This window comes from Drosophila takahashii, chromosome 3L (genome assembly GCF_030179915.1).
Source record: "Drosophila takahashii strain IR98-3 E-12201 chromosome 3L, DtakHiC1v2, whole genome shotgun sequence".
Lineage (NCBI taxonomy): Eukaryota > Metazoa > Arthropoda > Insecta > Diptera > Drosophilidae > Drosophila > Drosophila takahashii.
Window position 1 is genome coordinate 17,060,679 of NC_091680.1, and position 26,992 is coordinate 17,087,670.

The following is a 26,992-nucleotide window of genomic DNA, read 5'->3' on the forward strand; positions in this document are numbered from 1 at the left end:
GGATTGCTCAGGGTAGGTAATAAGGAATATTTCAATCTAATTTTCAATCCATTTTCGTAATCATAGCTTTGGCCTTCCCTTTTACCAGGCTGAACAATATTTTAACCTGTTCGTTAGACTTCCGTTCCTCGTTTTTTCCACACGAAATTACAAAAGTTCCACTCTGCACTCCACCGACCACCGCCTAATCCCATACATGTTGATCCAGCTAACATAACTCATACGTATAATTTTATTTGTGGTTTTTGCGCTGTGTTTTCTCCATTTGGCGCCAGTGGCAATTTGACGCGCAAATAACTAAATCAAAAAAATAAAAAATTGTAACAAAAGTTTTTTTCCCCGTGTCCCGGGGCCATAACACACACAAGTTTTGAGAAAAAAAAGCAAAGAAAGGAAAATAAATGCAGAAAAGTCTGCAATTGTTAACTGTTATACAGACCAAGACAGCATCACAAAAAGTGTGCTACGCGAAAGGTTAAAGGGCGCATGATCGAAGAGAGCGAGAGAGAGATGTAAGATGAAAGGGCGGATGCAATGGCAGTAGCTACAACAACAACAACATAACTACGAACTGCGAAGCAACAAGAACAACACCAAAAGGCCATGGGCTTAGGCCAAAAAACGTAACAACGAGCTGACCTTCACCATTACCGCAGTTCTTCGTTTTTTTTTAAGCATCAGAAAAAATGCCTTGTGTGTTTGTGTGTGTGCCACTTAGCGAGGGTGTGTGTGTGCGTGTGTTTGGTATCTGCTTTTGTTGGCTTAAATGTTTTTCACGCTAAATGGAGCAGCAGCAGCAGCTAGAGCGTCATTGTGACGGCATCGATACGCGGAAGTGGAACCACACGGCGCATACTTAATGGGTGCGTGTATAAGCACTCAAAAAAACATAGTTCTTTCTGAAAAACAATTTTCTATCGTAGGAATTACAGGAACAAATTTTAAAGAGCTAGTTTTTATATTGTAATTATCATACAATAAGTTTTATTAAGTTTTAACATTATTAAAACTAACTAACGCTTACAAAATATAAATATTAAAATATTTAAAATTACATTTTCTATAAATAAATAAATAAATAGTTTATCTTCAGAAATTTATCATATTACGAACTTTTTAAAGATTTTTTTAAGAATTCCATTTTAAAATACTTTTAAAATATTTTGTAAGCAAAAATTGATCAGATTTTTTTTCTCTGCTTGCATAATGATGCCAAACATCTAATGAGTTTGTTAACCCAAATTCTCGATATGGAAAGCAATTCATCTCGCGCACACACAAATCGCATCCAACCGAGTGATTGAAATTTTTGCGGAATTTTTGCATCGATTTGCTGATTTTCTTTTTGCGATTTGAATGCGACATTTGCGATCTGTTGGTTCAACAATTTTCGTTGTCATTCGTTTTGGCATCGCTGGAAATATGCTTGGCATGATTGATGATATGTCTGATTGAATGGGTTTTCGTCCAAGTGCCTGATAGATAGATGGTTCACAATGGAACGGCTTGCAGCAGGTGGTGGTTGCCAGGATGTAAGTATCCTTCGCTAAGCGGATTTCAGCCAGAACCATCATCATCATCTACGAAAGGAGTTTTCTTTTTGTTCTTTTACTGGGTTTTTCATGTGGTCTGCGTGTGCGGAAAGTTTACTTTTTTTCAGAAAGAAAGAACTTAAGTAGGATTTTTTCCATTTCCCCTTTTTGTATGCTAATGCAATAGAGAAAGTGGAAAAGAGAGGCATTTAATCAAGTTTATGTGGAATAAATTATATTTGTACGCTTTTCCTTGAAATAATGGCTACAGCAATGCCATTAGGCTTATTAGAAAAGAGAAGGAAGTGAAAAACGAGGAGGAAAACCACCCAAAGAAGTCAAAGCGATTAAGATGGATGATACCCGAAAGTGGAGAGCATAATAAGGAAAATTATGTTTAAAATAATGAAAAAGGGTTCGGTAAAAATAAATGGTTGTGATAAATAAAAATGTCAAAATTAGTCAAAATAGTCTGATCTTCGTAAATCGCAATGCACATTTTTGTAAGAAATAAATTGTGACAGAAATACCAACAAATAGCTGGCTCATAGAATCTCAGAAACAAATCTTGCACATAAATTCCTTTTTATTTTATTGAAATTCTGAAAAAGTTATGCACAAGTTGGCTCACTGGACGGCAAGTATCATTTTGCATATTGTCCGAAATAAATTCTACAAGACTTGTACAAAAATGTTCTGTCGCAAGTATGCAGAAAATAAGAAAACATATGCGACCCATTCCCATTCATCTGCTTTCCAATATATGTGTGTCTTCTCATGTAAATAACTGCAAATGGAGCTGTTGAGAAATAGTTGACAATAAAGTTTTTCATTGGATGGCTAAACAAGTCAAGGTTCGCAGTTTTTTAAGTAATTGCTGTTTATACCAAATTATTGTGCAAGTTTTCCTTTTGTTAGTCCATACATGTGGGGGTGGTACGTTTACGCCCCTTGATTTATGGCTTACAATTTTCGAGGCTCGTTGTAAAAAATATAAAACTTTTTGGTGGGTCAAAGTGAAAAAAGTCAAAACAAAAACAAGAGAGAACGCTATAGTCGGGTTGTTGTCCCGACTATCTAATACCCGTCACTCAGCTAAAGGGAGTGCGAACGCTGTGTCGGGTTGGTGTCCCGACTAATAATCGTAACTCAGCTAAAGGGAGTGCGAGGGAGATAGATATATAATTTTTGATTGCGTATAACTTTTTAATGAATGGTCCGATTTGAAAAATGTCTTCTACATTTCGATAGGTATAAATATATACAACAAAATTGCATTTATACTTCTCGGAAATCTTTAAAGATGTGGGCGCAGGACCCATTTTAAAATCGTTAGTGGGCGATTGTGGGCGTTAGAGGGGGCGTGGCGCTCGGCTAAAATAAACTTGCGCTGCGTAATAAGCCAAAGAATATGTGTGGGAAATCTCAACCTTCTAGCTTTTGTAGTTCCTGAGATCTCAGCGTTCATACAGACAGACAGACGGACAGACAGACGGACAGACGGACAGACGGACAGACGGACAGACGGACAGACGGACATGGCTAGATCGACTCGGCTAGTGACCCTGATCAAGAATATATATACTTTATGGGGTCGGAAACGCTTCCTTCTAGCTGTTACATACTTTTGCACGAATCTAGTATACCCTTTTACTCTACGAGTAACGGGTATAATGAGCGAACAAAACTTTTATTTCGTGTGCCATTTGTTCTTTGTTCGCATTTGTTGTACATTTCCAGCTTCTTCTTGCTCCTTTTGACAGTTTTATTTTGGCTGAAAATCAGGTGGACTATTTAATTGTTGATCTTTTTTGTCGTTTTCTGGTTCTTTTGTTTGCGAGGAGTTTGATATGTCCATTATTTGAAAGTAACATTTTCAGCTTGTTTTGTAGCTTTCAAAATATGACAGTTTTAAAGTGAGTGTTGTAATTGGCTAAATAAACTTTCTGAAAATGATAGATGGTTACTTTGATCAATATTTTGAACGATTGGTTACATTATTTTAAGAAAAGCCACTTTAACACAAAATAATATAGTACATTTATAAATAAATCTAGCTGATACCAAAGGATGTTATTTTTAAATGCTCTTGTTGCATAAACAAAGGACTGTGGAGTAATTTGAAAACAACTCAAACGTGGGTCGTCTCATATTTCCCTCTCATATTTTTTCCACATCCTTTATCCTGCCGATGACGGAAGTCTCAAAGTGACAGACAATTTTAGCGTTAACAAGAATAACAGCAGCCGACTGGAGTGATGGAAACTTTAGCCACATGTGCGCAAATATTTTTTTCTCCTGCTTCTGGCTTCTTTTTGCCTCCTTGCTCCAGTCAGCATAATAATGAATTGCGTACGTACAGAGCCACCGGAAAAATCCTTGTTCCAGGAATCCTGCAATCCTTGCCATCAGCAACATCAGGCAACTACCTATAGTAAAAAGCTCTGAGCACTCGCTTAGCTACCTCGCCACGCTTTGTTGGCTGCAGCAATTTTACAATTGACTGTTTCTACAGTTTCTAAATGGGGAAACTCCCCGTTTCGCAGTGAAAACCCCCTATTTAACGGGTAAAGGGGTGGTGAAATGGGTGGGTTTGTAAAACGCTTGACTTGTTTTACGCATTATTTACTTAGTTGGGGATGCTGCTCCATGCTCCTTATGCTCCCCATTTACGTGTGCACGTGTTTGTGTAACTACATTCACGAAAAAAGTTGTATCTTAATATAAAATTCTGATTTTAAATGTTTGAAATCTCTAAAAACAAGTGTTAATTTGTAAATACTGTAAAAACTGTTTAAAACTTAGCATGTATTTTAATGATTTTAACCTCCATGTGACCCATTTATTTACTAAGCTCAAAATTCTTTATTTTAAGTATCTTTAAATTTATTAAATTAAAGCATCATTTTCGATGTCAGTATCGATATTAACGATATTTTTCAAACATCGATGTTTATCCGATACATCGATGTTTTTGAGGACCAAAAAATCTTGAAATACGAAAGTCTCTTAACGTAGGGAAAAATTACCATAAAAGAATTTAAGCATTTTTTTCAGTGTTCATGTGCGTGTGTAGAACACACTGTGCATCCATTTAAATGTGTGAGTGTGTCCATTCCGTGGGGAATAGGGGCGTGGCAAATGAACTAGGATAAAAGTAAGTTTGCGGCAAGCAGCAAAACGTTTGGTTACAATTAATTCCGTACTCTGCGTTGGGCAGAGGATGCGGGTGCTATAATGGGGGTTGAGATGCTCGGGGTGGCCCCTTAATGTAAGCAATTTGAAATGAAAACCGGCCCCGGAGTCCTGTAGCTGTAAAAGTATTTTGCGGGCATATCTACCATTATTTTCATCTCCAGATGGAAACAAATGAAGGGTACAGGCAAATCGAAATTCCCTGGCAGGCCATCAACAAAGGAATTCAACCAAAATGTACAAGAGACGAAATTACACGAATGTCAAATCAAAATTATCTACCTGGCGAAAGATTTTTTATGCCAGACATAAAGCAAAAATGGGCCATAAAAATGCTTTAAATGCGTTTGGGAAATGTGAAAATGCTGGAGATATCTTAGCGGAAGAATGGTCCAATAAAAGATGTTGAAAGAGGCAATTTGATATATAAAATAACATTCATGTTTATTTCTGTGTTATTTAATACCCAGAACTTACTTGATCAACTTGTTTGCGAAGGAGGGAATCCGCTTTCTGTCTGTCCGAATTGCTTATGGTAAAAGCAGAATGCACACACTTTTATTTTTTGGCACAAGATGCTAAATGACAGGCGGCTTATGCAACATTTATTTGATATTGTATTAAATATTTAACGCACGACACGATAAAACACTTTTGCCTCATTAATCTAACGCACACAAGAGCAGCGGAAGAAGAAGGAAAAGCTGCTAATTAAAGCCGGCACAACAAAATACACAGCGCTCACACACAAAAATCACACACATTCGCAGAAGGACTAAAGCCTTTAGTCGATGATTGATACGGATAGCCCAAGAAATTTCGATGTTTTCCCTTGGGGGCTGGGGGGTGGATAAATTCTGAGGTTTGCCTGTTTTCACGAGAATTTTACGCGACTTGCCAATGCGAGGCGAAAAGCGATGAGCAAAAGTTTTTCCGTCCTCACGTGAGCACTTGCAAAGGGAGACTGAAATTTTCCGAGCAAAAGAGCCTGGAAGTATGCAGCAGCCTTTGCCGTATAACACTACAGCCAGTATAACAGTTTTATGCGTGAGAGAGTGGGAAAAATATATATGTAGCTACTGTACAGGGATAGCTCTTTGATATTACCTGCTAAAAGGTAACATAAAATTTGGTTTAATGCACAACGACCTTCGGCATCATCAGCATAAACTTGGCCCAACTATTTAACCACCAAAAACGAAAAAAAAATAGTATAAACATATGTGTTCAAGCCAGAAAAACATTTCCGCCAAATTGCACAAGCCGAGTAGCGCAATTTATTTTTATTTGGACCCAGAGAACTTTATTGTTTTTTCTTCTCCCCCACCGAAACACTGATGATTATGATTATTTACTCAGCCTATTTATGTGTGGGCGTTTGGTTACATAATTAGGCCATTAAATATAAGTGCCTGTGTCTCTGATTTCTCCGATTTCCCCCCAGCATCACAAATCGATCAGGATGGCAAACAAATTCCGCTTGACAAAGAGCGGCAATTTTAAATGGAAACAGAGGGCCATAAAGAAAGCGTATTTTCAGCGACAACTTTTCTTCGGCGGAAAACGTAATTGAATTTTTATTGACATTCTAGCGGAAGCGGAGGTGAGGACAGCTGTCACTTGAGCAACAGAGTTGGCTGGAAATAAAGCGCAACTATTTTGCAGAAAATGACCAAGGAAGCAAAATGGATGGGGGAAAAGTCAGAAAATAAGAGACACACCAAGAAGGAGACAAAACAATTCGGAAACCGAAAGAAATTCAAGGAAAATAAAAATACTCGAAGTTAATTCCGCTTTTTAAGGCCTCTTTAAAAGGGGATTTAGTCCAGGGATTGCTTATGGCGGGCCAAGAATAACCTAATTACGGTTGACTTAAGCAAGCGATGGGTAAAATTCTGCAGATTAGGCTTAAAAAATGCTTGGGGAAAAGTTTAAAAATATAAATTTAAAGTCAGAAAATAAAAAAGGGGAAGGTTTTTGCATTAAAGGCAGATATTAATTAAATAAAAAGTCACATTTTAGGAAATATTTGATAAATTAAAATAATAAATTTGACTTATCTATGGATTTTTATTATTGTTTTACTATAACTGGAGTTTTTGGAGTGCAATGTTTCATCTTTTAAAAATAAATTCGGCTATTAGAAATGACAATAATTAAGTTATCCCTCCATTTGAACCTCATTGGTATTATTACTCCTTTTAAAATCGCAAATATCTATAGATATAAAAGTTTATTTTTATATATTTGACTATTTAGACTGAATACGTTTACCAATTAAAGTGCAGCCAGGGCATTTGTCACGGCTATCTGAACCATAATACGCCACTATTATCATTTACAGCCACACGCTTTAGTGGCCCCAATCGTTTTGCTCATTACCAGGAGGAGACGCCCTCGTCTCTGGCTGGTCATTAAATTATTTTATATGGCACATTAAAAGCGACCATAGACACACATACGCCCACACTCTCTAGACCTTCTCCACTATTACTCTACCGTAGATATATAGTAAGTGAAATGCATTTGCAGTAGGGGTCATAAGGCAAAGGCTTATGTGGGATAAAGGGGGCTGACCGAGTGGCAGCTCCATCTGCGGCAGGTTCTATTTGCTATTATTATCATAGTCGGAGTGCTTGGGCGGTTATTATTGTTACGAGTGTGTGTGCTGCCTCGGCTTCTAAGCAATTATTTAAAGCACACCAAGGACAGGAGAAATGCAGATACAACTTTCTCCCTTTCGCTGTCCGCGGGGAAAGAGAATGTCCAGCGTTGGCTGCTGAGATTTCAATTTAAAAACGAGGCCAAACTGTTGGTCGAAAGGGAAAAGGGGGCTTCACACACATGTGACCACAAGTTTTTATGCCAGCACAGCAGGTTGTGTCAAACACTGAAAAAAGATACAAGACCCCAAAGATAGAAAGCTTAATTTGGGAAATTAACAACTGCATAGATTTTTAAAATAAGGTTGAATTATTTATTTTGAGATAACAAAAACTTTATATTTTTTGAAAACAATGAAAACAGTCTCTACAATAATTCTTCACAATTCTTATAATTCCAATTCTTTTTCTTCATACATTTTTAGGATTATTTTCAAATAGAAAAAAAAACCGTTTTCTTGAAAAATTTTCAATGTTTATATATAAATTTTTCCTTTGGCACTTGTTGAGGATTCTGTAACAATATAAACATATATTAAACCTATTAAATCATTAATTAAATAACCCAAAATTATAAATAATTAAGCAGTGGTTAGATGGAATATTTTTCGCAGTGCATCAGTCACCTCTGTGATAGAGTTTCGCTTCGGGCTTGCTGATTGCGTGCCATTGTGCGGCGAGATGCTTACATATTTATTTACAATTTAAATGCAGTCGCCCTGCCCCTCCGGCCACTTTTCGCACCTGTCACCACTGTTCTGCCTTTTTAATTGTCGCAATCAATTGAGCCAACAAAAGGTTAAAAGCTTAATTTATTACCTGTATTTCGGATGGCTTTTGCCAGCAGACATCGGATTCCGTTCAAAACTCTTGTGTAATCGCCACTCAGATATGTTTTTGAATAAAGACTGGAAATCGCAGCCTTATGTACATCGGAATTCGAGGGCCAGGCAAAAAGCGTAGTTTTCTTATCGTTCATCACATTATACCATTCCAGTTTTCGGCGTATGGCTTGCAGAATTTGTCGCTTTGTTTGGCAATTTTGTTGGGAAATCTCAATCGGCACCTCCAAAATGTCATCTATATTTTTAAAGGGCGAAGGTTTATATTTCTGATCATCGGAAATTTGATCCAAAAGCTGCTGAATTTGATTCATTTTCCACATAACATCCTCAAGGGTTTCAGTTAAATTATAATGTTCCATGAGGCATTGGAAATTGTTGGCATAATTTGGTGCGTCATCTTTATGCACTTCCTCGCAGTTGAGAAATAATTTTGTGGACTCTTCCATACCATGAAACTCTCCATAAGTAAAACTTATAATTTGAAAAAACACAAGAACTAGCAACATCTTCGTTCGGAGAAGTAAATCAAACTGCCATCGATTTGATGTCGAACTTGTGGCTTCATTTCTTGGTAATTGATTTTGTACAGTCAGGGAAATTAAATGTATACGAGGTGAAACATTGGCGATGCTCTGCCAACTTTGAAAACAGCACCATAAATTTTGCCTGGCACTCGTGAGGCTGCAAACTTTTGAAAACTTGCAGCTCATCCGGGTTTCCCCGCGCGAACTCGAGTTCTGCCAGCTTCACTTCCTTTGTGGCCTCATTTGCTGCCAGCCGCAGAAACGGCAGCGGCCACCATAAATAATCCATACAAATTAACGCAGCCGTGCACATTTAGCCATCCAAAAAAATGGAGCAAAAAAACCGCGAGACTCTGGCAAAAACACCAAAATGTATAACAGTTTAATCGGCACCACTTCGCTTGGCGGATGAAAAAAAACCCGAAATTCTAGCATATATATTTCTGTATAAAAAATAGCGCTTAAGCTCTTAGCATCCACCAAACCATTTTGGGTTCCGTTTCGCCATCAGGCAGCCCAGTTTTCTTTGGTAAGCAAAATTTATTGTTTGCGGAAGTTGTCTTTAATGGCGCCCGAGCGAGCAGCCACACCCACAAGGCCCATCGAAGCATGGTTACTCCTCTAGAGCTCCAGCCACTTTTTGCCCAGATTCCCCCGCCATTTATTCAGTCCGCATTTAGTTGACCTTCAGCTGCAAATAATTTCAACTCATTGAGTTTAATGTCCTGCGCCTTATGGGCGCGGCACAGCCATTTATAAGAACTCGTTGCCACGTGGATACAGTGCGTTTCAACACTAAGATTTTAATAATAGTAAAAATACCAAAAATATCGGTTAAATAAATAATAGGCACACCATTTTATTTAATAGTAACTGAAAGAAATAATCATTTTATGTTGCTAAATTGATTTTGTAAGTTTAAATAGTAAAACTATGAATGAATTTCACTAACAATAACACTGTAAATAATTATCAAATTTAAAACAAATTTTTTATTTATTTTAGCTTTATTTTCACAGAAACCTCTCTTATAGTTTCGAGTCACACCGTTTATTAGCTTTATTTGGCCACGTGTTTTCGACCAATAATCGCATGATTTATGGCTGACAATGGTCAGGGAGGTCCTTTTCCTCCTTGGCTCATAAATATTTTGCCAGCCTGTGTTTGTTATACCCTTGTAGAGGGTATTATAATTTCAGTCAGATGTTTGCAACGCAGTGAAGGAGACGTTTCCGACCACATAAAGTATATATATTCTTGATCAGGACCAATAGCCGAGTCTATCTAGCCATGTCCGTCTGTCCGTCTGTCTGTCTGTCCGTCTGTCCGTCTGTCCGTTTCTATGCGAACTAGTCTCTCAGTTTTAAAGCTATCGCGATGAAACTTTCCCGAAAGTCTTCTTTCTATTGCAGGTAGTACATATGTCGGAGCGAGCCGAATCGGACCACTATATCTTAAGGCTCCCATAGGAATATTCAAAGATATATAAGAAAATTCATTGTTACTTTGTAGGAAGTAGGCGTTTTAATTCTTGACTCTTTAAAAACAAAATTCAAAAATAGAAACGCTGAATCTGGAATCCCTGGAACTGCACCGAGTGAGCATTACTTTATCTGCAAGGGTATAAAAGCTTCGGCTGGCCGAAGTTAGTTTCCTTTCTTGTTTTTTTTTCCTTTTTCCATATTCCATGTTTCCAATTTTTCTGTCGCTCAAGTTGAAAATTGTATTTTAATATGGGATCCAGGACCCGCACTAAAATATACAATATTTTCCCCTTTTCAAGATGTCGGATGGACGCTAATGCGTTTATAAAGTGTTAACATTGCGTATGCGTAACATTTAATGGCAGCTGTGCAGATGGCTGACTTTCTTCCACCTCCTTTAGTTTATGTATGTAATTTGATTTATGCTTATGAAGAAGTGTGCTACGCCCTATTTTATGGCTTCGTTATTGGCGCTGGGCTTTGGGGTAAGAAATGGGGTAATAAAAATTTGAAGCTTGCCGAAGCGTTTTGTTGATATCCTGCAAAGACGGTCGTAAATTTAATTGCTGCGATTATTGCCGGGAAATTAGCGCAGATCAATGATAATCCTTAAGCTTAAGCCAACGATAAAGTAATTTTACGATCTGAACAGTAAAATGACAAATTAGTTTGGAACTACATTTATATTTGTAATAAAACACTAAAAATTATCATAATTTATTTTGTAAATAATCCTATTGAAATATTCAGATTGATAGGTCAATTTATTTCAGTGAAAATCACTTGATTTACTTAAATCAACTTTAGTATCAAATTTAAATGTCCTTTGCAAGAAACATTAAATTTCCATTTAGACAAAATATTCCAGCAGCCCAAAGCGAGGCCAATTTCCCAACGGCAAGGCCAATAATTTATGCTAATTCACTTGACTGCCAGGCAGACACCATCAGGCCACAAAAAACCCCAATGACAATGGCAATGACTTCCTGTGGCCGAGAGCTTCGCTCACACAAATAAGAGAATATCAAAATGGCAAAAATTAAATCGAGCCGCTTGTAATTTAGCCAATTGCACCAAAGTGGCCGACTAATTGCCTGGGGAGCCAAGTACAGGAAATGAATTTGCATGTCGGTTAACGCATTTGAATATGCAATCAGAATATGTGTCACGTAAAGAGAAGTAGTTCTCCGAGTAAGCCGACTCGTTAACATGATGAAGTTAAATAAAGCTCGTAGTCAGACATAATTTATTTAAAACAAACACACAGCTGGCATAAAGTAAAAGTTGGACGAGGATAAACTGTGAAAATACAAACAGAATCACAGCGGGCGTTCAGATGTACATATATGAGCTGTCTTGAATACAATTGCGGATAAATAAGCTTAAAAAGCTGGATTTAGAACATAAAATATTTAAAGAATTTTTTAAAATTTGTTAATTATAATTTTCTAATTTTGAAAATAAAATGAATTTAAAACACAACAAATAATTATTTAACAAAAATAATGAATAGGATTATACTACCTATTTATTATCTCCTTGAACTTTAAGGTAGATTACTCTTGACTTGTCGATTATAAATAATTTAGATTGGAAAGAAATATTTTTGTATTTATTTATTTATGGATTGTAGGCTATGTTTCAACTATTTCAGGAATATTCTTTTACCGCCTGCTGTTAGTGCGTCTGTTTTCCATTTTCCATTCTCATTATTATGCTCAACACTTAGTTGGCAATTTTTTTCCCAGCTCGACGTCACCACGCCTTCGACCTTCACACAGTGGCAAAAGCAAACAAGAAATGGGCGTTGCGTTCTTTTGAATTTTCCAGAGGATTGAGTAGACTAAGCGTTTTGTCTACTTTCGCCCGGGCATCCGTTTCAGTTACCCGTTTTATCTTGTTGTTCATTTTATTTTTTTCCCCCGCATTTTTTCTCATTTTTCTTATTTTTTTTGCTTTTGGTTCATAGTCACTTAAGGATTCATGCAGCAGCTGAAGCCGCAAGCAAACAGGCAGCACCTTGTTCATGTAGTCAGTCAGTCAGTGGGTGAAAGTGGGTGGGCTCCGTTTTTTTATTTTTTTGGGGGGGTGTGGCTGAGTGGGCTTGTCAGACGCCGGCGGACATGCCCTGAATTTTAAAACCGTCGGTAGCAGAATTTTCAGCCTTGAGACAAAGCAAAGCCTGCGGTTTTCAGGCATCCATCATGGGCCTATTTATTCGCACTGATTTTATTTTAATTTCATTAAAATGATGTGACAGAACTTAATTGGTTTCCATTGTGAACGAGACAGCGGAGGCGGGCAGATTAAATCGCTTTAAATTATGGGGACAATAAACTGCCGGGACAAAGATAGCGACAATCTGTGTGTGTCTCTTTTAAAGTTTTCCCTGAGATAAATTTCATTTATAAATTGTTTATGGCAAATTATTTATGGATTCAACTGCATTTCGACTGAATTTCGATTATGCTCCATCAACAAAAAGAGTTGCAGTTCGAGTAAACAAAAAGCGTTTTCCATTTGCATATTTAATTTTTCAATTATGCACACCTAATTAGCATAGACTCTGAGTGCCAGTGCATTATAAACAGTTAACCCGTAATCTAGGATGTGGCATATACTATGGAATTTCGCCAAGGACTCGCCACTCGACGTGCAACATTCAAATTGAGTTGCATAACTTTGCACTGAGGTGAGCGAAGTCATTCAAATGCAAATTCCATTTGCATTTGACACTGGGAAATGTCAGGCACAGTCATCATCCGATTCGTGAGAGGGCGTGACCCTGCGAATTACGTCCGTCCCAAATAATTAACAATAATGCGGGCCCAATGACACCCGATCATAAATTTGAGTCAGGATGCGGCAAATCTGTCTGTGGGATTATGTATGCATACAAATACGAAATTCTGTCAGTTTAGGAATGTCACAGAACTAATGAAATTGCTTGGAATATTGAGTCATTTCTTTAAGAGGTTTATCTTTTCTTGCAAAATTTTTTATAATAGCTCAATTAATTGGTAAATTATTAAATGGTAGATAAATATGATTTTAGTTTTAAGATTTAAGAAACCCATTAAAATCCATTTAATGTTTAATATTTTAGTTGAATAATTTCAATTTCAGAGAAAACTAAGATTAACAATAAAAAAAGCCACGACATCTGACTATCACCCCCTTAGCCCCAAAAAAAACCTAGAGTCATGTGTGTTTAAAGAGCAAGCGCTCCAACGCCCATCATTCCATTTAGATGTAAATTACCAAGCTGGAAACGCGAACTGAAGGCAGGAAATAAAAGGAAATAAGCAACAAGCAAACAATGAGAACGAGAACTTGGTCCTTCCTTCTCTCCATTGTTTGGCTAGCGGTCCTTTGGACGTTTGTTTAGGACACAGACAGGACACTTTAACCCATATTAGCTTAGCGGAGAAACCGAAAAAGTTTGCATACATTAGGCCAAATGTTTTGCCCCTAGCTTTAAGCCACCGAATTTTCATTTCGAGCATCGCCATCAAAAACCCAAGATGCAGATACAGATACAACTCCTAAAGTTACGTGTCAGTGGATACCGAGATAATGAGCCTGCAATCAGCATTTGCCACAAATGCTGCACTCTCAAGCACTGCGAAAAATAATATTTTCATTAAAAATAATATTTTCATTAAAAATAATATTTTGAAATCGGTATATAAATTGGAAATATTAAAATATATTTACACATGTAAAATTAGAGAGTGATAAAAAAATATTTAATACGTTCAAACCTAACCATCTAATAAATTATAAAATGTAGGAAATCATAATTTCTAACCATAATTTTAGTAACAATTTGTTAAATATATTCTTTTTTTGGTTTATATTTTTTTGAACGCACTCTATTGTTTTTACCAGTGCCCCTTTATAAGCCACATTGTTTTTGCCCCATCCGTAACTTCCGTTTCCGGTTTCGACTGGTTTTGCATCTTGCTGCGAGCTGGTGTGCTGGTCTGAGCCTTTTGCCTGTCTGACTTTTGGCCGCAGATTCAGCTCCGTAGAGATCGTTTTATTCGGTACGTGCTGTGCATCGCAGTGTAATGCCATTGCCATGCCATTTCGTACATAAATTAATGCAGTAGTGATACAATGCCCACAGAAACTCCACAAACACACACTCACTCACTCGGGGAGAAAGGAGAAAGCCAGTCACACTCACTCACATGCACATCCTTCTCGACACCGAAATGCTGCAGTGTAATTTCTCTTTTGGCGTTATTAAATAGAAATTTCTGTTCCATGACTCCGAGTGTGAGCGAGTGTCTCTGCCAAAGTTTCTTTTCATTCTTCCTTCATTATTCGAGTGTTTGTTCGTTTTTTTTCTTCTTTTTTATTTTGGCAAATGTATGCACTGCAGATTTTTGGCTTATCTTGCGGGACTTTTGTCTGTCTTAAAGTTGATGGCCAACATTTGCCGAAACTTATGCAAACGAAAAGTTGGGAAGCAAAGCCCGCCAATGATTACTATTTATTTGCACAGATAATGGCTAAATGTTTGGTTATTTTGGTTTGACAATAGAAACTTTAAGCAGCATATTATAACTGCGATACTTTTAACGATACGACCAATTGTGCTTTTTGAATGGCGGAATTAAGATTTTTTGGTTCATTTATAAAAAGAAGCTTTAATAGATTAGATAGTACAAATTCCTAGCTACTAAACTATTTTTTTTGAACATAAGAGCTTGACTGCTTTAGCAAATAACTTTTAAAGTCAACCCGAAACCCACGCTCCTGTGCATTCAACCGTGTAAAATCAATTTTAATTTTCCTTTGGCATTCCTTTGCACAGAAGGAATAAAAACAAAAATATTCTTTTGGCAAGTCACTTGGCAGGTCCGTAAAGGCCCAAAAATGGCCATAAAATTTTACGCAAGTAACATCGAAAAAGGAGGCTGGCTATAATGGTCCAAATGTGTTCAATCCGTATAACAGTTTGCCCAAAGAGTAAAATCGGTGAGAGAGAAAGAGAAGTCTTGATGGCCCCATTTTGGATTGAAAATTCATTAAGAAACTCTATGGTATCGCCTAATTAAACTGATTTATTGATAAAGTTGAGGCAGGAAAATATTGAATATTTAACAATAATGTTGGGGAGGAAATATGTTAAAAGGAAAAAACGAGAAAAACCTGGCTCCTACCTGGCTCACTTGGCCGACAGCCTTCGGACAGGCTCACAATGCTTGGCAACATAATTCAATTGGATTGCCAAAGGACTTTGAGCAAAGGATATTTTGATAGCCAATGTGTGCGCTTAGATGCCTTTTGCTTTTTTCCTCCTTTTTCCTTTTTTTTCGGGATATATTTTACTTGGGCAAATGGGATCAAGTTGTCGGTGTTTTTGATTTGGGTCTTCCGGCGGATAAGAAACCGGCTTATCAACGTGTTAAGCCTCGTGTTTTGCTTGCTACACCAAAAAACATACTCAAGCGTGAATATTTCTTTTTTGTTTATTTATCGATCCGATGGGATTGCTGCAGTGAGCCTCATTATGGGCTTTATCAAATCCAATTATGTCCCGGGCTGACAAATTTCTGTTTTTCTCCCATTCGCTATGTCAAAATATCAATTTGCTGTGCAAAAAAATAATATTAAAAGAACGTATTTTCCAAATGAGCCGGACACAAAAACTGACGCAGGAAAAACAAATGGGATTTTGCGGGTGCCACGTCAAATAAATCAAGCAAAAATAGAAAACAAAATGAAAATGCTGCACACCATTAAAATACAATATTAAATGCAATCAGTGTTTGGCACAGAATTACATAATCCATTGCGCATAATTGAAAATTTAATTTCATCCTACCAAAGACTAGATTTTCATACAATTTCGATGGGCAGAGGATGTGTGTGTGTGTAAGTTGGCGGGAAATTGTGGCGAAATATTTATTCCTGAAATGTTGACCTTTTTGTATTTAAATGGAAAACCAATAAATTGCGGCGGAATATTTGAATGACGTTGTGTTAGAAGCCAGTTTGCATTAAATATTTTGCATTGCCATGGATTTTATCATATGTCATAGCACATTTTTGTTATGCAAATGTGAAAGGACATGACCCAATAGTTAATTGAAATGGCTTAGGATTTTGTTACTATTAACCAAAGATAATTTAAGTAAAAGCAAAAGCTTGTTTAAATATTTTGTAAATAATGTACTCACAAATTAAAATTAGCTTAAGACCTTTAAATTCTTTGCCACTTAAATGGAAAAAAAACAAATTTGTTTTCCAGCATTTATTTTCTTTAATGTCCGTTTTCATTCCTCCCTTGGCTCCGTTTTACCCTTGGCCCAAATGCATTTGAGCCGGCTTTTCATTGCGCTTTGATTACCAGGGAGCCAGTGTTGTTGCCTTGACTTTTGGCCTCCGTCGCCGTCGTTCTGTTTTTCATTTACGTCTGTGAATTGAATCAAGTTTGCCTCGTTTCCGGTGAACGCGAATGATTTTTTTTATTTTCTTTTTTTTTATTCCAACTTTCTTTGCCATGGATGCAGCCAAGTTTTTTCCGCCGGAAAACACAACATCCGCTTTTTATAAATTCTCAATTGTGCGCGAAAATTCAGCACAAAGGCAGCAGTAACAAAAAGCAAAAAATCAAGAAGTGGCCGAAAAAAAGAAATGTGAAAATAGTAAAGAAAAAAAAGAAGTGACAATTGCGTTCTATCTCAGGCATTTTCTCGATTGTTGCTCCATTTTCACGGTTTTCACGGATTGCTGGCTACGCCTTTTTACCCGCTAGGCTCGAACAGGTGACACTTTGACAGTTGGCAGTCATTTTAAGTGGATTTTCACTGACAGCTCTACTTGTCAATTTTTCCTCGAGCAAAAGTCGTCGCCGAAATGTATGCTATGAATTGGAATGTACTTGAGATTGACGTAATGTAATATGCTCAAAAAATTGTGGTAAATATTGTTATTCCCCGAAAGGAAAATATTTTTCCTAAACCTTAAATAAAAAACAATTTTTCATTTTACACAGAACGTGTTAAAAATATTTCTCCTTCCCAAATACTTTATCTCATTACCAAAATTATTTTAATTAAATTGTTTGCAGATTGTTTACACTCATTTTTGTGGCATGAAAAAATAAAATAAAATAAAATGCAGCCGGAATTGAATGAAAGTAATTAAATACAAACAACTGGATCAAGAGCAATTAAATTAAAAGAGCATTTGCTGAAAATTTGTAGTTGGTGAAAAAAACATTTTCAAGGACTGATATAAGCAAAACACATTTGATGCACTAACCTGTTCATAAATGGCAGCTAAAACGGCATCCCGAAATTGAATGGAAAATGGGGGAAAATTTTAATTTAGCATCGCCCTTTGTGGGCGGTTGTTTGGCTCCCTTATTCGGGGGGATGAGAGGTAAACACAAAATTATGCACCCTGAATATGCTGTGGCATTAATTAAAAGCGACTTCATTCCGTCGCTCGGCTATTCTGCGGTTTTGTAGGCGAAAGGGATGTCGGAAGTGCGGGCGGAGCTACACTGACCACAACATTTATGGGCATTACGCATGGTCCACACAGAACACGCAGTACAACCGGTGTGCTTAATATGCCCTTTAAATGGACTTGTTATGGTTGCTTATTTTTGGCACTGACTGTACCACAGCACTAGCCACAGAATTGCCCTTAACGTAAGAATTTTTAGTTGCCTCTCAGTTGCACTTAAATTGTTTCCTAAGCGATTAAAGGGATTAAAAGTTATAAACCATAAAAATGTAAAATTCTTTAAAGAGATTTTATTTAAACAATTTCATGATAAATATACATTCAAACAAAAGGCAAAAATGTATGAACTTAATAATGATTTAACTTTTTAAAAGAATTGCTATCATGCACCAATCATTTAAATTTAATAGCTTACTTCAATAAAGCTATTTGACTTTCCATTTACGGAACACGTACGCAATGTCCTACATCCTCCTTTTTTATGGCCTTCAACCTTGCAACCTTATCGACAGCATCGCAGTTCGCCAGCTGACCTTTCTGACAGCCACCTATCACAACGGGCCAACTGCATCCATCAAAATGTGGGTGGTGCTTCGATTGGTTGGGCCGGAGGGTGGGTGGTCTGCAGACACGGTCGAAACGATTTGTCTGACGGCCAACTCGTCCAGCCAAATGGCATTGCATGCCAATGCATTGGGGCCACCTTGGCCGCCCTTTTGCTTTTGCTGACTGTGACACGTTGACGTCCGAGCACGCATATTCGTTTCCTGCCAATGGCCGTCATAAATAACAATGCACAGAGGCGGATGGGGGAAATTAAGATGGCTGAGAGATGGACAGAGGTTGATCATATCGCCGTGACATCCAAATGGCGGCCAAAGGCCGGACTGTCGGTCAGTTGCCCTTTAATTATCTGAGGCTTAAACGGATTTTACGATAAATCAATCACTTGATTTTCTTTATACATGAAATAAGAATTAAGTCATTGCAAAGAAAGTTCTTACTTTTCATTCAATTAGTAAAAGTTCGTAGTCTTCAACCTAAACATAAGTTTAAAATTCTGATGTGCTTTTAACAGATCATATTAAAGTGACAAACTGTCTTTTACCTTTAATTACCTGAGCCCCGAAAATTAATCCAACCAAATGTGCGGCAACTATTTTCAACCACGTGACACTTTAATAGTTTCAAGCCCGGAAAAGCGGAAGCTCAGTTGGCAGGCTACCAAACTTGCTGACAACACTGCCAAAAAAAGACGGAGAGCAGTGCAAAATTAAGCCATAAAAGTTTTTACACCTCTCTCACACAGAACAGGTTGTCGGCCCCCAGCTCCCTATTTTTCCTCATTTTGCAGCCCTCCCCCTTTTTTGGGGCACTTTGCTGTCAGCAGTTTTGCACGATTTCCATACAAGAGGGTTGCCAGGCTCATAATATAACACTTTATCATTACCAAAGTTGACAGGGCGGTGAATGAGCGCTACACTGCCGTATAAGAAGCTTCTGGAATAATTATTCAAAGCGCTGATTTTGTGCAGGGACCGTAAAGAAATTCGTTGCATGTTTTTAACAAAAGAAATCACTGCCCAAAAAATTACTTTAAAAATTTAAAATATCATACATTAATAGTAAAAATAAACCAAAATTTAATTTTCGAATTATAAAATTTAAATATTTTTTACAATAAAGTTACGTTAATTTTTTTTTTGCATTTTCATATAACCAATTTATTTATCCATAAACATTGACATTTTTCCAGTGCATGGCCACAAATTTCCGCTGGTCGGTGAAATATGTTTGCAAAATATTTTTAAGGCCAAACATGGGGCATATATAATATTGACATTGACAGATTAGCTGCCTTGCACATTCACTCACTTATTACCAGTGAACTCAATTAGTAGTTTGTCGACAAAGAAAAAATCGAAGTCGAAACCTCAATTGAAACTGCGGATAATGATAAATGATGTGGTGTCAACTGCAGGCAACTTCTGCGAGAAATTGTTTCAAAATGCATGTGATCCTAGTTTTTTTTTTGCAATCTCACCATTCTTGAGTATTAATCTAAAGCGTTTTTACATCGACCAATTGAATTAGTCGACAAATAGACGGCAATGGTGGGAGACTTTCAATTGTCCCGGGCCAAAATGGCACGTCTTGTGTGCCGGCAAAGTTTGAAATTTAGCCAAGCTGAGCTGGACATCAATAACGTGCTAAAAACTTTGCCATAAACTCTTGGATATCCTGTCACTCCTGTTCTGCAGACATCACCATCGACCTCATCCCTCAGTTGGTCGCCTCATTGATATGCCAAAAGTCGAATTAGTTTGCAGAGTGGGTGGAATTCGGCTGGTCCGTCGTTCAGTTCAGTTCTTTGTGTTTGTCTGACTTTGACGTTGCCCAGTCTGAGGACCTTGGACTGCAGTTTAGTGGGTATTTTTGCCACCCAGAAACGCATAAAATTGGTCAAAGCTGTGGGTAATAGGTGGCATGAATAGCAGTTAAAGCCACTTTGGGAAAATCTGGATTAAAGCAATCGATGAGGCTTAAAGAAAAAGAGTTGATGGAGATGAAAAAGTTGAGTCAGTGAAATAAATACAGTGAGTTTTTAATCTTTAAAGAATTTAAATATATTTTGCTATGTTTTTCATCCATTGCCGTTTTCATCAATTTAAAAAATAAAAATCTTATGATGGTTAATTTAACTGTTTAAAACATAGATTTGAATTTGAAATCTTTTTTTTTTTGTGGGTAATTTGTTCCTAGCACCAATAAATTTAATTTATTTTAATTTAATCGCTGATATATTTTAGATTTTTACCGATATATTTTTCCTTCCTTTTAAAGGTCCGCAGACTTAATAACCCACACCCATTTAAAATTCTTTTTTGATTTCTTTAATGACCCTACAATTTATTACATCTGGTCGATAGCCAAAAATAATTATGAATGATTATAGTACAATGATTTATCTGTGGCAATTTAGATATTCTTGGACTCGAGACACTCTCTGCCAGCCAACTCAGCCCCGGGATGCGGCCGAGTCATAAACATTAAATACAAACATTGAACAAGGTCTGGTATCCCTTAGTCCTGGGACGTCGGTCAGAAGCTAAAAACGTTGGGTGAACACACTATCATCACCATTGTCATCTCACATCTATATATGTATATATACACATTTGAAGCCAAATATTCAATTCCCGGGGCGTCCAGAGTCGCCTGTCAAAGAACCAGAACCAAAACGTAATCGTAGTCATCCCGACATCGAAAATTAGAACTTATTTGGGCTGTTCGGGGCAGGCGATTTGGTAGAGGAACTGCACCAGAGTCCTTGTGGGCCTGCCAGTCATCCGTCCAGCTGTGAGATAGGGTATTAGTCCATAGGTGCTTAGCAATCCAGTGCCATAGGTGTCCAAATGGGCCCAATCGCTGCAGGGCACCAGTTCGTGGAGAACAGCGGCAGCCAGACAGGACGAGGCATAACCCTCGCCGTCGTTTAAGAGATCAAAGCTCAAATGCTCGGCCACACGATCCTTGTAGTAGCGCCACAGGGGGAAGCGCCACAAACGATCGCCGGTCAGGGAACCGGCCCTCTGGAACTGTTTCCAGATGTAGTGCGAATTCGACCAGATGCCCGTGGCTCCACCGCCCACCGCCTTCTTGACGCCCTTGCACATTGAACCGACATCCACGACGAGTCGAGGTTTGTAGGTGATCTGTCCATAGAGCATTGGATCCGAAATGACCACCACTCCAGTTCGGCTAATATTACGCACGGCCAGGGATTTTGAATTCAGCAGGGTGACCACATCGCCCGGCTTGCAGGACATTCCAGAGGGCAAATTTTCGCAAAGTGGTATGACAGCCGTGATATTAATGGGCAAAGATAGAGCAGCAGCTGCCCGCATGGCGGCCAAAATGGAGGCGGCACCGGTGAGATCTCCGCGAAACTCGTCCATTCCCTTGCAGGGACGCAGATTGATGCCACCCGAATTGAAGGTAATCCCTTGGCCCACCAGCAGAATGGGCTTGTCCTCGGGCGCAGTGCCGCAATAGGCGACCTCCAGGAGGACGGGTGGCTCACAACTGCCCTTGGCGATCATTAGGAATGAGTTCAAATGCTGCTGTTCAATCCACTCCATGGTTCGAACCTCCACAGTGATGCCGCAGGGGCAGAGGGCATCCACCGCCGCTTGGGCCACAATAGTTGGGGTCATACAATTCGCGGGCGCATCGCAGATTCTCCTCGCCAAATTCTGTGCCTCCGCCTTGAACAAACCCCTCGTCCAGGACTCTACATCCGGTGAACCGTGCAGCTCTAGTTTTGGTATAGTGCTGCGGTATTTCTTCGCCAGATTCTCCTCGTAACGCCAAATGGCCAGGGCGGCTCCCTCGGCAGCCTGCTCCGCATAGTCCATATTGTCCACATGGACTTCAGAGCAGCCTATACTCTGCAGAGATCTTGCACCAATTCCAGCGGCAATGCGGACATTTTCCATTCCCTCATCGAGCATCTCCAGTTCATTGAAGGCAATGCCTTCGAGGCCAACGCCGACCACGCAAATCGACCGAAAGTCGTTGTCCACATTGTTGAAGACCTTGCCGCGACCCAGTCGCCCAGTTAACTTGGTCTCACAGACCAATTCGGATAGTTTGCCCTGAACGCGATCGTCGAACTTCTCGCCCGCCGGCGTTAGTCGCGGACCCTTGCCCGATTCCTTTTCGTAGAGTCCCAGGACGATTCCCTTGCCACCCTTGACGGCATCTCCTGCTCCACAACCGGCGGTCACATGGCGAACCGATCCTATTTGACACGTCGGCACTCGAACTCGGCTCAAACTCCTCGCCAATGCCGGTCCCTTCAGCAACAGTTGTCCACGCATAGTTTTTAGAGGTATATAGTACCAGATATACTATACTATACTATGTATACGCGCGATTAGTATCTGCACAATTTTGACAACTGCTTTTCGTTTCACGATTTACGGCCAACTCTCTCTTTAGGATGTGTGTGTATGTTGGGGTCTCTAAAGAATTTGGAGTCACTACGTTCAGAAGTTTTGTCAAGTGTCCAAAAAATAAAATGTTCAAAAATGTATTGGTATACCAACTCAAAATGTGTAGTAAAAAATAAAACAAAAGAAATGCGGAGTCTGCTTTCCTTGTTAAAAACCGAAAGACTAAATCAACCCGAACAATTTGTTATGAACTGTAAAGAGACAGATTACTAGATCGGTTACAAATCGGAATTTCAAACTGGGAAGTGTTAGATAAATAATACGATTAAATTTATAATTATTAATAATAAAAAACGCAGAATAGACCTGCTAATATTTTTTGCGCTATTCTGATCAATATTAAACCAAAAACTTGTTTATTTTTAAAGAAATGTATAAATATTTTTTAAAATATAATATAGTAGTTAACATACATTTAAATTTCTACCAAATATGCATTCATTGCCTACTAAACGTGCACATTATAGTTAATCCAATCCTATTTATTACTGCAATTTTTGCACTTAAAATAAATAAATTTAAAATGTAACCGCACTTTGGATTTCAAACCTAAATGTACCCATCGAAACGAGTCAATCCCTATTTCGGGTTGCTCTAGCTTAGATCCTGCTTGGATCATGTAGCGTAAGACAGCACTTACTTCATAGGAAAAATATACGTATAAAACCATTTTTTTTAATTAAAAATAAATATTACATTACATCCCGAAGATTAAAAAAAGGGCAATTGGCCCTTAAAATATAGCCATTATTTACTTGAAATATTTTCATCGCTATAATATCTAAATGTGGGCTAGTACTTTAGATTTTGAATTCCTAACTGCAGTTAAACTACCTAAAAAAGTTGCACAGTGAAATTCGTAACCTAACAATCTGTTTGCTTCGACCACGTTTACTTTTAAATTCGATATCTTACCAGCAAGTCAAAACAGTGGACCGAAAGGGGAATCGAAAACTGCTCCGAATCGTGTGCGTTGCCAATGGAGAACTCAAGAAGCGATCCTTGGAAGTGTCGTGTATCCCTGTCTGCTGGCCGACAAATCTCCTGCTGATCCTGCCGATGACACAGCTCGATATTTTGAGTGTCCAAAGCGCGATTAACGTTCGGCACAAATACAATTTACTTAAAATGTTTATTCGGGTAAAATTTTGAAATATTCATGGGGAATTCTCGTTTTAAAGTGAACTTGGATCGATTGACTGTCATGTCGATGATATCGGGATTTCTTTTATAATTATTAATTATTATTACAAATTATTACAATCTATGATGTCCACACAAATTCAAATATTTGTTTAAATCCCTCATAAAAGGTTGATGTAATCAAAGCACGAAGCTCTTGGAATCATTTTATTATCATTAAATCCAAAACCAGATTTTAACATTTTCAGCGTTCCTAAAATGTTGGGAATATTAAGATCTCCGAATTTATTGTCATTTAAACGACCCCTTCCTACTGGTTACACTTGCGTAGTTATTAACTCTTTTTCACTTTTATTCACACTGAATAAAAGTGAGCAAGAAAAACTGATTGCCGCATATTTCCCACGTGGTGGAAAAGTTTTTCCCAACAATAAAATGGCAAGCGGTGCAGTAAAGTTTATGGAAAAGTTTACTCTTCTGTTGATAGCAAATGTCGTTTATTGTCGCAGGCAAAACAAAACGAAGAATGAACAATAAAAATATTGTTGACAAATTAAATCTAACCAGCCATAAGTTCAAGTGTGCATTTGGAAAATATAAAAATAATAAATCAAATATATAATTTTAATTTTTTCTAATTCTATAATTTAGGCTTCCAACAAAATTACAAAAGGTTTATCAAAAGTTCCACGTTCAGTCCAACAGATGTGTTTCAATGTTGATGACATTTCCGGGCAGGTTGGAAGTCTCCTCCAAGGATACTCCTCCCCCAATTATTTGCGGCCAATAGGGTACCGAAGCCACTGCCAAAAGGCGGCGCCAAAAGAGCACCTGCAGTTGTCCATAAAGTTGAGTGGCCCTCCAGTTCGAAATGCAGAAATGCTGAATCACCATATATAGTCGGATATAGTTGATCAATCCGCTGGCCACAAAAGTCAATATCCAGGGCAGCGCAAATAGACTGAATTTATTCCACGAAAAGGGGGTCAATCGCGTTGCAGAATCTTGTTTATTTCTGGCTATCCAATTATTTTTAACCTCGGCGGCTGTTTTTGGTTCCGATACCTTCAGGATGCCCTTTTTTTCCTCCGATTCCTGCCGCTCGGTACTTTGTAAATGTCGAATGTACCACAGTCCGATCATAACCAGCAGGGAATACATCAACGCTTTCACAAACATCCAGTGATTGTAGATATAGCCCAGTTGGAGCGTTAGGTTACGGTCCACTGAGGGATAAACCGTTTTGATATTGGCATGTGCCTCGACAACGGGCTGAAGATCTGAGCACAAGTGCAGTGATGTCAGCAGCACAAAGTATCCGATGTCACGTATCTTGGCTTTGAACATGTTTTTGGAATTTGGAGTTGGAAGAAAAAATTTTCTAAAGCAAAGATAAATTTGTTATCAGTTAATAAAGGGGGTACAAATGCTCTGACATTGTGGTTTGGAACGAAAAAACAAAAGTGTCTAAAGGTCTGAAAACAGATCCTGTAAATATTCTTAATCTAAAAATATTTGTCCATTTAAAAACTAATTACCAAACATTATTTCAGGCTTATTTAAAAATCTATTTAATTGCTTCATCACAATATTAAGTTTGTACTTTATTTCTTGATATTTATCGATTTTAATTGAAATCTTTAATGTTAAACTTTCTCTTAAGATAGAGTGCCATAAAACTTTGCTGTAGCTCGATTTATATCGTAAGCAATCCAGTTGGTTTCCAGAAGATAGTCGCCTTCAGGAAAGGGTAAAATTTTCGAAACCCTGTAGTTAATAAATTCGGCGCTCAATTTTTCGAAGATGATATCCGTCTAAAAGAAGCTAATGAAAAACATCTAAAAACCATAAAACATAACCGTCTTCTTACAACAAAGGGGCAGGTGTGATTTATGTTTGTGTGGGTTGTCAAGAATCCGTAAAAATAATTAGCTTGCGGGTTGGACGAGGGATCCGAAAGGAATCTGCAGGCATCCACAGTGATATTGAATAAAAAGGGTCTGTATCCATTAAAGCGTTTTTTCATTGCTATGTTTACCTTAAATTACAAAATAGATTAATATAAAAACCAAACAAAAAATCAAATGGTAGATATACTCAGCATTGGCATAGGCTTACTTTCACTTTGGTCACGGGAGTCTTGAATAAATTAACTTTAATGGATACGTATTTGTATGTCCGATTCACGGATTTTAGGTAGCAATATTCAAAGTCATCGAATTGCTTATCCAAGGAATTGCACTTTACATTCGTAAATTCAAACTTCGAAAAGTTCTGCGAAGTTACAAAAAAGAGTTAAAAATAATGCGTAGTTTCGATTAGGCAATATTGGAAAGCACTCACCTGATTGATTAATAATAAAATGACAATAAGCTGAAGAAATTGTTGTAAATTTTCAGACATAATGGAAGCTTGCACGCCTAGATGGTACTAAAACCACACAGTTTTACTGTTCATGGATTCATCCATAAATATAGATAATTAACTATACATGTAATTATAATTAGTTCATATAGTTGTTAAATTGCTTCCAAATGTAGTTATTTCACGGCATTTAGCCAAAAAGTTATTTTAGCTAACTAATCGTTAAATAATATAAAATCGATTACATTTATCTTTGAATTTTGGTTCCGCTTTAGCTGGCGAAGCTTAAGAAATTACACGTTTACAAAAAAATTCGACGTCACCCTAATTGAAGACAACCTTAATTTTCTGCTAAAGAACAGTGTAAAAAACGTTTTTGGCCTTTTTTTATTTTCTATCTTTTGTTCTGGTAAACCGATTTTGGTCATCTTAGACTCATTTTACATGTAACAAAATGTCCTTTAACTTTCTTGTATACATTGAGTTCCAGTCATTAGTTTAGAAGCTACACCGCGTCAAAGCTAGAAAGTTCAAAAAAATTCAAAAGCTTTGGCATAAATGGCTTCGTTAAACATACACGCCTAAAAACCGAAATTTATAACTTATTCTGGTAGATTGTTTGACAAAAGAAACGAGCTAATGATCATTAGAATCCACCAGAAATGAATTTTAAATTAATTTTTTAAGTTTGGGACAACGATGATGTTTTGTCCGGTTACAGCTGTTAACTGAG

At 37.8% G+C, this 26,992-nt stretch overlaps 4 protein-coding genes across 5 annotated transcripts in view; all 4 read right to left on the reverse strand.

Moving 5' to 3' along the window:
• Positions 1–8,759, reverse strand: part of LOC123002982 (uncharacterized) — a 38,460-nt gene extending 29,701 nt beyond the window's left edge. Inside the window, exons 1-2 of one of the 2 annotated variants that reach the window (XM_070214915.1) lie at positions 8,210–8,759; positions 7,682–7,904 (exon numbers count right to left, since the gene is read on the reverse strand). In XM_070214915.1, coding sequence (XP_070071016.1) covers positions 7,867–7,904; positions 8,210–8,741 — 570 coding nt within the window. In that variant the 5' untranslated portion in view covers positions 8,742–8,759 and the 3' untranslated portion in view covers positions 7,682–7,866. Of the gene's footprint in view, positions 1–7,681; positions 7,905–8,209 lie in introns of those variants that run through there. The other variant, XM_070214916.1, reaches the window with a different exon arrangement.
• An 11,853-nt stretch (positions 8,760–20,612) lies between these two features.
• Positions 20,613–23,924, reverse strand: S-Lap3 (Sperm-Leucylaminopeptidase 3). The gene is made up of 2 exons (XM_017148813.3): positions 23,668–23,924; positions 20,613–22,943 (listed from the first exon to the last, which is right to left on the reverse strand). The coding sequence occupies exon 2, from the start codon at positions 22,615–22,617 to the stop codon at positions 21,013–21,015; it is 1,605 nt and encodes a 534-aa protein (XP_017004302.2). The 5' UTR covers positions 22,618–22,943; positions 23,668–23,924; the 3' UTR covers positions 20,613–21,012.
• Positions 23,925–24,498: 574 nt separating this feature from the next.
• LOC108062230 (uncharacterized) lies at positions 24,499–25,347 on the reverse strand. Its single transcript, XM_017148815.3, has one exon. The coding sequence runs from the start codon at positions 25,240–25,242 to the stop codon at positions 24,589–24,591; it is 654 nt and encodes a 217-aa protein (XP_017004304.3). The 5' UTR covers positions 25,243–25,347; the 3' UTR covers positions 24,499–24,588.
• Positions 25,348–25,553: 206 nt separating this feature from the next.
• Positions 25,554–26,310, reverse strand: LOC108062223 (uncharacterized). The gene is made up of 4 exons (XM_070215434.1): positions 26,239–26,310; positions 26,014–26,169; positions 25,766–25,933; positions 25,554–25,709 (listed from the first exon to the last, which is right to left on the reverse strand). The coding sequence occupies exons 1-4, from the start codon at positions 26,296–26,298 to the stop codon at positions 25,554–25,556; spliced, it is 540 nt and encodes a 179-aa protein (XP_070071535.1). The 5' UTR covers positions 26,299–26,310.
• Positions 26,311–26,992: the final 682 nt, after the last annotated feature.

Bases quoted from the DNA above. Each gene is read 5' to 3' on its own strand.
- S-Lap3 (XM_017148813.3), bottom strand. From the start codon at position 22,617: ATGCGTGGACAACTGTTGCTGAAGGGACCGGCATTGGCGAGGAGTTTG.
- LOC108062230 (XM_017148815.3), bottom strand. From the start codon at position 25,242: ATGTTCAAAGCCAAGATACGTGACATCGGATACTTTGTGCTGCTGACA.
- LOC108062223 (XM_070215434.1), bottom strand. From the start codon at position 26,298: ATGTCTGAAAATTTACAACAATTTCTTCAGCTTATTGTCATTTTATTA. The intron at 26,170-26,238 runs GTGAGTGCTTTC...GTAACTTCGCAG, and splicing joins TTTTATTATTAATCAATCAG to AACTTTTCGAAGTTTGAATT. The intron at 25,934-26,013 runs GTAAGCCTATGC...TTGTAATTTAAG, and splicing joins CTCCCGTGACCAAAGTGAAA to GTAAACATAGCAATGAAAAA.